This window comes from Panthera uncia, unplaced genomic scaffold, assembly GCF_023721935.1.
Source record: "Panthera uncia isolate 11264 unplaced genomic scaffold, Puncia_PCG_1.0 HiC_scaffold_2289, whole genome shotgun sequence".
NCBI lineage: Eukaryota > Metazoa > Chordata > Mammalia > Carnivora > Felidae > Panthera > Panthera uncia.
The window spans coordinates 2,248-12,695 of NW_026059008.1; the positions used below are offsets into that span (position 1 = coordinate 2,248).

Below are 10,448 nucleotides of genomic sequence, written 5' to 3' on the forward strand. Positions count from 1 at the left end.
ACTGCAGGCCAGGTAAGAAAGGAGTGGAGGCCACCCTGACCGCCGGTTCATGGGGCAGCGAGTCAGGGGGCCCGCTCCTGCTCAGGCCCAGGGCCAACGTGCGACCCGTCCAATCCACGGCGTGGGCGGAGGCTACGGCAGGTCACCGGTACGGGAAGCAGCAGGGATGCTCCTGAGCCGAGACTCGGCCTCTGCCCCCATGAAGCAGCTAGAAAACAGGAAGAGAAATCCCAGAGCACCACGCTCCTCACGGTGGTGAAGGGAACAGCTAGGACGAAGCTTCTGGAGCCAGGTTCTAGATGTCGACACCCACCTCCTGTGCAAGGAGAGGGGGGCCTTCACTCAGCCGGCCATCTCCGAAGCCACCGCCTCCACACCGCGTGGAAATGCACAAGGAGAGAGGCAGTGCCCATCGCAAATCCCAGTCCGGACCCACGAAACCTCCTTGCCTCGCTCAAAAGGGGTACCGGTGGCCGCCCAAGGTTTTCCGCAAAGGTTTGCTACAGCGGAAGATGTTCGGAAAGGATCGCCAAGGGCTTTTAAGAGCTTTTTAATGTTGGGCTTTAAAAAATAACTGTACTTCATGAAGAAGCAATTTATCCAAACATTCAGGTGTCTTCTGGGTGCTTTCAGATTCCTGCAAGGGCTCACGGTGGTCTCAGGGGACGGGCTTCACAGTGGAATCTGTGTAAGAAGTCTTTTCCAAATGGGCTTATTCGGAAAGCATGCCCAGGGAGTGGCCAAAAAACAAGGTAGCCTGCAAAAATGAATTTCTCTCACAGGGACAGAGATCCGAGGGATTATCTCAGGCTTATAACCAGAGGGGGTTTGCGGCTACTGTCATTCGCCCCACGTGTGATCATGCCTGGAACTCGGCTGGAGACCCTGGACGGTCCAGAACACGAAGCACCAACAGCGTGGCCACCGTCCGGGGCCGTGTGCCAAACGGAAAGGGCTGCTGAGATGTCAGGTTGATGTGCTCTCCCTGACAGACTTTTCAGAAGGGGTGAGAAGTTGGGGGAACCCAACACGGAGAGAGGGCTGGACTGGCCTTTCATCCCACCCCACAAACAAATCCCACATCAACTCAGAAAACTCCAATTAGATGCTTGCTTTGTAAAGTTTATTGACAACTGTTTGGTCCCAACACACAAAACAGCACTTGAACCACAAAGAAAGTGTTGAAACAAAGTAGACAGTTAAGAAAAACATCTCTTCCCCCAAGCCCAATCCAAAACAAACAGTGTAAGATGGGAAAGGGGGGTTTGGTGACGCCTTTTTGTTTTTGTTTTTGTTTTTTTTTTTAAAACAGATAAATCTAATCTGGTACATCTTTCCACCCAGAAATAAAGAATTTCATTGTCTTAATTCTCATACATCATTTTGTCACATCATTTAATTAAGCCTCTGGATAAAAAAATAGATCACGATCAGACTGGCCGTTGTGGAGTACATTACCGACACACCGAGCTCTCGCTGTGTTCTCTCACCTTCCAACAGCGACCGTTAGAGTCACACACGCGTCCCAGGCTGACTGGTGACCCCGGCGAGCGGTTCGGTTCGACCAGACTCCCACGACAGCGTACGTCTGCAGGCTCTTCTCCGTCTGTTGCTCAAAGAAGCCGCTCTGAGACTGTCCCTAAGTGACTTGTAATGGTACCTCTTACGTTTTTAAAGTCAATCCCGCATCTGCGAGCAAAACTAAAGTCCAAGAGTGCAAACTCAGCCTTAAGAAGTCTCAGGATAAGGCAACTGAGGTTCTCAACACCAACTTTATTACACTGTTTAAAAGCTTCTTAAAAAAAAATTGCACATCTGTATTTGACTTCCTGCCGTCCTATGTCTGTAGAGGAAATGCCTTCGTTCCCAGAGGGTTCGCAGAGGGGCCATAATGCTTGCAAGGCTTTTCCAGTGCTGTTCCATCTCGACTGGGGCCATGTGTGGAGAACTGAGAATCACTGGCTTCATTTTAGAGATTTTGGGGAACAAAAACCTGACTTGTAAAAATCTCTCTCCAGCCCTTGTTCTGTGGCATTTTATGCAAATGCTGGCTATGCAGAAATCAGAGCCCACTCTCCGGCCTTCTAGAAATTACAAAACATGAACAATTCCCCCAAAGAAACCATCTCCGTAGCAGAAGACCTTAAGCCCACGGGTTCTCTCTGCTCTATGAATGAATCCGCCTTTTTGCCCAACAAATACAACCCATTGTAAATGTCAGGTTTCTCCAGGAGGGGTGAGAGGTCACCGTCACCGGATGCCTCTGCCACCTCGAGGCGAAGGTCATTCCACAGGGCAGTGCTCCCTCAGAGGCTGGCTTTTCCCAAAGGGCAACATCAGACACCACAAAACAACCAAACATGCTTCCAACAACAGCGAGAAGTAACAGTAAAAGCGGACACTCTTAAAAGACACGGAGGCAACACGACGCGCACACACATGCACTCGCGCAGAAAGCTTCCCGGCTACCGAAACCAGGTTTAAAATGACAAATACAAGGTTAAGATGATCAACCTTGGCCTTCACACGTATAGATAGAACTCTGTCTCTTCCGAGTGGAAAGAGTATCGGTATCACTCCTGTTAATGCACCCCCTCGGCTCTGATTTGTAATTTATGCATTTCATGCATATTTTAGGAAATCAGACTCTCTTCCCAACATTGCCTCTCAACACACAACACTGTGTGCTAGAATTCAGATGCTGACTTTCAATTCATGACACCAAGGCCATCTCCTTTTCCTTAACCCAATGCCTATCAAACTGGAATGGAACATAAAAGGGAAGCTTAAAACATCCTCAACTTTCTAGAAAGCTCCTACGTGGAACCCTGAAGCGGAAACATTTAAAAATTTTTGTCATGAAGCCACATTTGTCAACTACAGACATAGTTACAAAAAACAAAAGAAACCAAGGCACGCTTACAAGTCACATGGAAGCTAGGAACCTTCCTAATCCAACGTGAAAACACATTCTCACCACCTCGCCCGCCCTTCTGCTTCCGTGTGTGGACGCACAGGCTGCGGAGCAGGCTTCAATGCAAAGACACACCATGCACTTGATTCAGACTGTCTGGAAACACCAGGAAGCAAAGGCTCAGAGGCTATCTTGTGCTACATGTAAGATTCGACCACGGGTGTGGCTTGAAGGGAAGTAAAACCACTCCCTTCGAGCTGAGTTCTCACTGCTTTCTTCTTAGAGAACATCATTACGTTTCGTGATAAGAAAAACTGGGTAAAATATATTAACAATTCTTTAACAAATGCCAGGAGGTTTTGGGGTGGTTTTTTTGTTGTTTTTTTCCCAAATAATTAGGGGAGGAAAAAAGAAAAACATTTCAGCTCAAGGCTGTGTTCAATGTAAAAGAAACAAAACGTTATGGGATACATCTAAAGATGAAGTAAGTGGCTTCTAGGGGGTTTTCATTCAAACAGAAAAGGCTGTGTTTTTTGAACCCACTTTTGTGTGCAGAATCAGACAGCGTTTCCCCATCCTAATTCTATGTTCAAAACGCGAGTCAAAGCTTGGTTATAGGTGCAAAGGAAAAATTGGCTGCCAATTTTACTCTATTTTTGGGTTGCTTTTTGGCCGGGCTTTCCACGGGGTCCTTGCCGAGCAGGGACTCTGAGGTTTCCGAGGAGGGGCAGGGAGGCACTGGGGCAGCTGCTGAGACGCAGGGTGAGCTGGACTCGGAGGCTGGGTGTTTGTTCTTTACTGGTACTGGAATTTCAATGCTCTCTTCTTGGTTTAAAATCATGATTTCTGTAAACACAGAAAAGCAAACCCCTTCAGTTCCAGGACCTGTCAGACACGTTGGATTTTAGTTTCTAAGATTACCTCAAAAAATGTCTTGTAAAACTTTTTTTAAAGTTTATTTATTTTAAGAGAGAGAGAGAAAGACAGCAGAGGAGGGGCAGAGAGAGAGGGAGAGAGAATGCCAGGCAGGCTCCGTGCTGTCGGCGTGGAGCCCGACACCGGGTTCAAACTCACGAACCGTGAGATCATGACCTGAGCCGAAAATGAGTCGGACGCTTAACCTACTGAGCCACCCTGGGCCCCTCAAAAGATGTTTCAAAAACAACCCACCAAACATCATGCCCAGGTCACAATGTACGTACCAGCTACGTGGTCATTCTGAGTCACTTAAAGTCACGTATTTTATAAACTGCACATCGGCTCTCCCGGGAATGAGCAGGTTTTAAAAACTTCATTTTGGCCAGAACTCAACAGCCAATGGTTCAGAAACATTTTTTCCCCACTATGGATCCTCTGCCTAATCATTCTCTCTGTCAGGGAAAGACCCACCAGCCTCCTGGGACCCGAACACTCTCACACCAGGAGGGACCTCAGTGTCAGGAAGCCCCAGGCCCTTCCACGGACAGAGGACAGCACTCTGCGTGGACCTAAGGTGGGCAGAGACAGGGAGAGAGCTGCAGAGTCGGGATCACTCTCAAGTACCCAGACACTGAAACAAAGCCACTTTTCCGGCAGTGTTTACAGGCTGCTCTTTCTCTGGCTGAGCCCCAAACACCTGGCCCGCTATACACACAGGGCCAGTTTTGCTTGGAAGAGAGCCCCCTGCGTGTGTAAGGGGCTCTCGCACCGAAGGCACAGACAGGAGAGAGTGAGAGTCGGGATGCAGAGCCCCGGCTCCCTGCTCAGGCCGACACTCAGGACAACAGCAGACGCCACTACAGTTACATTTGTGCCCCTCGTCACACGCGCATGGGGGAGCCCACATTTACTAAATGCACCACGGCCACAACCCCACAGAAGCGTTACTATCCACCATACGCCTCTCTAGCTGTGCCTCCTTGAGACGGACGGACGCTCCTGCTTCTGTCACAGGTCACACCTTCTAGGGGCAAGAGCCACGTGTATGTTTCCCCTCCCACTTTCCAGATAAACAGCCTCAGTTCTTTCACCGGGCAACACGAGGCTGTGCCTGGCGTTCCCCGGAAACAGTACACAGAGCGGAGAAGAACTCGTGATAGACAAAGGCGACAAGGGAAGGGCCTCGACAGAGGTGGTGGGCCATCCTCTGCGGAGGCCAGGTGATACAGAAGCAAGACATGAAGGCTGGGGTTCAAATCCCGGCTCAGCCACTTCCCAGTCCAGCAGCCTGGGGCCAGCGTGGTCTCCAGTGGCGGCCCAAGCTGCACCCCTCGTCACCTGCCCTGCAAGGCTGTGGTTCTGGTGAAGCATGAACATGCCTGTGAGCCCAAGCGTGGGGTCAGGCACAAGGGGGACACGCGGGGCCGGCACCAGGTCAGTGCTCCAGGCGGCCAGCTTCCCGTCCCTTCTCAGATCACTGTGCAGAGCCCAGAGCTCATGTCACAGACGCCCCCCCCTCCCCTGCTCACAGCCTCACAAGGCCCAGGGACGCGGGGCAGCCACCCAACTCTAGGCCAGACCGGGCGGCCGCGTGCGGCTGGGGCCAGGTGCGCCCACGAGCCGTTGCCCTTTACGCAGACGGGGAACACACGCCCAGCAAGCCCTCCACACGCCCCCGTGGCCTTGTCCACAGCCCGGCTGCATCAGCCCTCCCGACCCACCGCCTGTCCGGGCCTGCCGCTCCCTGAGCCACCCCGGGCTGTGAGCCTAGTTGTGCAGGAAGACTGACAGGAAAACAGCGTCCTGAATAATCATCATCAGTGCAGGTATTTGTGTGCCTGAAAAACCACAGGTGCTCCCCACCTCCATCTAACGTTTACCACACTGGCATCATTCTTTTCTCTTTTAATCCACAGAGAAAACCGCCGCGACAACACAGTGCATCCTACCAGAAGGCGCCTGAGGGTGCTCCTCAAACTGAATGAGATCAGCAGACTGGAGGATGACAGGATCTGGTCTCAGCTGAGGGGACGGCAGGCATGACGGGACGGGCGCACACAGGAGGTCCACGGGGGAGTCGTTGGTCAGGCGGAGGAGCTCCTGCTCGGTTTGATGGGGCCCTGGACAGAGAAGGCAGGCGTGACTCTACCGTGAGACTGTGCCTGAGGCCTTCTTTCCCGGCCTTCAGGACGAAAAAGGCCAGGAAGTACTCAAAAACTCTCAGTTAAAAAAAAAAAAAAAAAAAAAAAGCCATTAACAGAAAGGCCTTGGTCACTCTTTGGTGAGGGAAATGTCACAAGCCAGTATTTCCCGTTCTTAGGAAGAGCAATCTCCTAAGGGCCGGAGCCAAAAAAAAAAAAAAAAAAAGGAGGGGGGGTTCCACAATCGGCTTCTAACGAGGAGAAACAAGAATCCACAGACGGTGTATAAAGTAGTTAAATGAGCAAGAGCTCCAAACCAGAAGAGCTGAACCCTGGTCTGTCACTCCTCAACTGAGTGAACCTGGGTAAGTAAGCCCTTTAACCTCCCAGAACTTGGGTCCCTCATTTGTAGACTGGAGGCAACGCGTGACAGCTGAGGGCGCAGAGGTCCTTCAGGAGCTCTAGAAAGTCTAACACGCTGCACACGTGAGGCGCTGGACACGCACAGGCCACGGCAACACTTCTAACTAGCGACTGACGCGGTCGTATGAAGACTGAAGGCGCATACACAGCAATGGACCCACCCAAAACCCTTACAATAAAGTTAAAATTGCTACAGAGCTCAAGCCAGCTTCTAGCCAGAGAAGGTTCCACATAAAATCTAAGTGAGCCACTGTTGTTCTTAGTATTATTAATATATCATTATCCAGTGTTTCCCAGGGAGATCCTGTGACAAAGACTACCCTTGATCCAACTTTAGCCCAGGCCCTTTGAACCCTCTTCCCCACAGGCCTTGACCTTGGCCTTCCATGTCTGTCCGGTCCTTGCCAAGTCTGCTCTTAGCAAATATCTTGCGGGGTTTTGTGAGAAATCGCACCCCTGCTCTCTGAACAAGGTCCCCAATCCTCCACCCCAGATGTCCCCCCTCACTCTGCTCCTTCACTAAAACATCCCCACCCACCCCACTTTTATTTTAAGTTTACTTATTTATTTCTGAGAGAGAGAGAGAGAGAGAGAGAGAGAGAGAGAGAGAGAAAGAGAGAAAGAGAGAGAGAGAGAGAGAGAGAGAGAGAGAGAGAGAGAATCCCAAGCAGGCTCTATACTGTCAGCCCAGAGGCCGACACGGGGCTCGAACTCACAATCCCTGTGATCACAACCTGAGTCAAAATCAACAGTCGCACACTTAACTGACTGAGCCACCCAGTCACACTGCCCCCCTCACCCTTGTATTCAGAGCTGAGTTCGATCTCCCTCCTCTAGTGCAGCAGAGTTGACCCTATTGCCATAGTCTTAAAATACCGTTTTAACAAGTGTCCAAGAAATTTTGTCCTCGAACATCTGAACTAGGCTCACATATTGTCACTACAGGGGCGTCCACTTGCTTTAAGAGCCTTAACCGCTAACCATAAAATGCCATCAAAAGCAGGCCAGGTTTTCAGGTACCAGCTAAACGCCGGACTGCTTTGGAAAACGTAAGAAGACTTGACTTTAACAAAGGAAAACAACCCACTGTGGTCCTTTTCCACCCCCACCCCCTACCCACTCCCAGCCACTTGCAGCATCTCACAAGCTTCGTTCCGTTTTTCCACGCTTACCATCGCTGCCTGCTCCAAGTCTGAGTTCCGGGGCTGTGCGAGATTCGGGCGCCGCCGGGATGTGCTCCGTGGCCGAGGGCTGGTCTTCAGGACTGACAGGGGAGAGCCCGACTGAACTCACACGGCCTGGAGGACCAAGAGGGCCCATCAGAGGGAGAAGTCGGTGAGACAACCGGGGTTTCCGGAGCGGGGAGGGGACGGGTGCTTACTTACTTTTCATGTCATTTTTTAACACTACAATTCTCTTATGACCATGTCCTTTGATCCAGACCACCTGCACACAAGACATACTACTGGTTAAGCAATGGAAAAGGAGAGGAAGTAAGTCCTAAATCCAGGCAGAACGTGACCAACTGTGCTGACCCGAAATACCTCACAAGTTAGAAAGTGACGCCAAGGAAAAATTTTCTATGCTTCTTTTAGCTTTTAAAGTGATAGAAGCTGGCAGAAACACGTCCCTTAAAGAAGACGCGTAGTCTAAAAACGGTGAGACTCAGCTTTAAAAATATGCTTTGCGGCTCTTCCAAAGACCATCTCCCAAACACCACTTCTGGTCTATTAAAGGAGACAGTTCTCACAGGAGAGCCCTTACTAATTTTTCTAGTAAACATACCCTAAGAGGATTCATGGAGACGAATCAAAGCAAGTCCCCGGTCCTACTTCTAAAACGAAGTCCTCTCTCCACGTCCTTAGCAGAGCAAGAGCGGAGCAGAGGTCCTTGGCTCCCTGCACCGCCCCACGCGCGCCTGTCACCAAGCCCCCGACCTCAGCCTCACCAGGTCCTCCCTGCCTCCCCCATCCCTCTCGCACAGGTGCGCTTTGGGTGTCACTCCCACCTGGACTCCGGCCACGGCCGGGATCCTCACCAAGCCCCCTCCTCCCCTCCCACCGGTCGGGGTCGCAGCAGTGACATTGGTGCTTTCCACACACAAACCTGAGACTCCCCCCTGCCCTCCCCTCCAGGCCCTCCCGCTCACCTGAAGGAGGAAGGCCCCCGCAAGTGAGCTCCTGCTTCCCTGATGGGCCCCTGCCTACTTGTAAATGCCCTGAACCTTCCACACTGCTGGTCACTACCCTGCATCCGCTTACGCAGCCCCTTTTGTCACAGGGTTCACTTCTACGCGTCCCCGACACCTCGGCCCTAGAACGAACCCCAAGCCCGGGCATGGGCCCAGCTCGTGGTCCCTCCTCACTGCACCCAAAAATGGCTGCACCGACCGCACTGCCTCATCACCTGCTCAGGTGCTCTGACCTCACTCCATCACCTTATCACCTGGCAGACAGAAACTTAATACAGGCTCGCGGAATGAAGGAGAAACACTGCAGTCATTCATTTTATGCCAATGGTATGTTTTTCAAAATGCCCGCCACGTCATCGACCCGGCAGCATTTCCACCTTCTGTGCAGGAGATGGGCCTGGGGCTGTCCCGGAAGTCGCTCTCCAAGAAGCTCGGCAGACACGCACCTGAGGGATTGCTCCCAAGAGCTCCTCCACACTACTGTAGCCGTAGGTCTTGGGTTGCAGTGTTTCTCCGACATACTTGGTATAGGCCACGGAAAACTCATGGAGAAAAAGCTGCTGGTAGTGGTAAGTATGGAGTAGAGACCGCACGTTCTTGGCAAACAAATACAGGCTTGTGAGCTTCACACACTCCTCTGTCTTGTCATTAGTAAAAACCTGGCTCAAGAGAAAAAGACGGCATTAGAAACTCCCAGAGTATTGGCCTTGCCCCCCAGGGGTCCGGGCCTCCAGCTGAGAATGAAAAGGCACCAAGTCAACTTGAAAAGGGACAACAAGCCAGGGAGGAGGAGGACGGGTTCATCCAAGGATCTCCTCAGAGAGAAAGCAGCGCCTTGAGCAAACCTCGGTTCTATCTGTGCCTCTAAGCCGGCAGACGTCTGAGGGAACTGTGTGTCAGAAAGGAAGCAAACTAGCCAACCTGGGGTCTCAAACAAGGAGGCAGTGAGGAGGGAAGGGAGCTGCATCAGACAGCAGGGACTGAGCCCAGGGAACTCGCACTCCCAAAGTGGCCTTCCAAGGAACACTGTGCTGCAGGATGACGACAGTGGTATTCTTGCGGGGCATTAAGGGAAGAAACCCCAAAGCTTTTCTGTCCTCGAGTAAACAAATTCCTTTACCTGAAACCTTTCCAGAGTCTTAACGTACACTGAAAATCTCTACACTGAAAATCTCTAAGGGAAGGGATATTTCCCAACCCTCACTGGCCACAGAAAGCCTCTTGTATTGGATCATCTATTTACACCTCCTAGAACCAGTGTTCATGTAACAGAGAACCGAGAGACTCTAGAAAATGTTGGATTTGGTACTGGAGAACAAACCAGAACTGCACAGTAGTTAAAGTAGGAAAAATACCTTTTATTTAAGAACTACCACAACAAAGGAAAAGAAAGAACCACAGTATAGAATTGGGCTCGATTCTGAATACAAGAGAGAAAAGTAGGGATTTACAGGCAAGGAGGGAGGGGGTGTTGGTGGATGGAAAATTACTGAGACATCCAAGGTCATTGTCTAGTCTATAAGGCGGCTCCCAGGAGCCTGGCCTAAGTTTGGCCAAGGAGAGACTTTTTGTCAGTATCTTTTAATTATTTAGTTATCAATCACATGGTTATTTGGTAACAACGGTATACCACTCTCTTCCTATGTTGCTGGATTTTACTGGTTAATATCCTATTTAGAACCATTGTTTTTTGGGGGACTCTTAGGTTTTGGTATTAAAGTTTCTTCGGCTTCATAAAATGAAGTGGTGAGTTATGTGCTTTCAACACGGCCTAGAATCGTTTTTAGGAAGTTGGAATTATGCTTTAAAAGTCAGTTAAAAATCCAACTGTGAACCTATCTGGTCCTGGAATAAATTTCAA

The 10,448-nt window shown here is 50.7% G+C and overlaps 1 protein-coding gene across 1 annotated transcript; it reads right to left on the reverse strand.

The window, feature by feature from the left end:
• Positions 1–1,101: 1,101 nt before the first annotated feature.
• LOC125917723 (meiosis regulator and mRNA stability factor 1-like) lies at positions 1,102–10,442 on the reverse strand. Its single transcript, XM_049623845.1, has 5 exons — positions 9,034–10,442; positions 7,782–7,842; positions 7,569–7,694; positions 5,782–5,952; positions 1,102–3,760 (listed from the first exon to the last, which is right to left on the reverse strand). Exons 2-5 carry the CDS (start codon positions 7,786–7,788, stop codon positions 3,516–3,518), a joined length of 549 nt encoding a protein of 182 aa, XP_049479802.1. The 5' UTR covers positions 7,789–7,842; positions 9,034–10,442; the 3' UTR covers positions 1,102–3,515.
• Between the last annotated feature and the right edge of the window lie 6 nt (positions 10,443–10,448).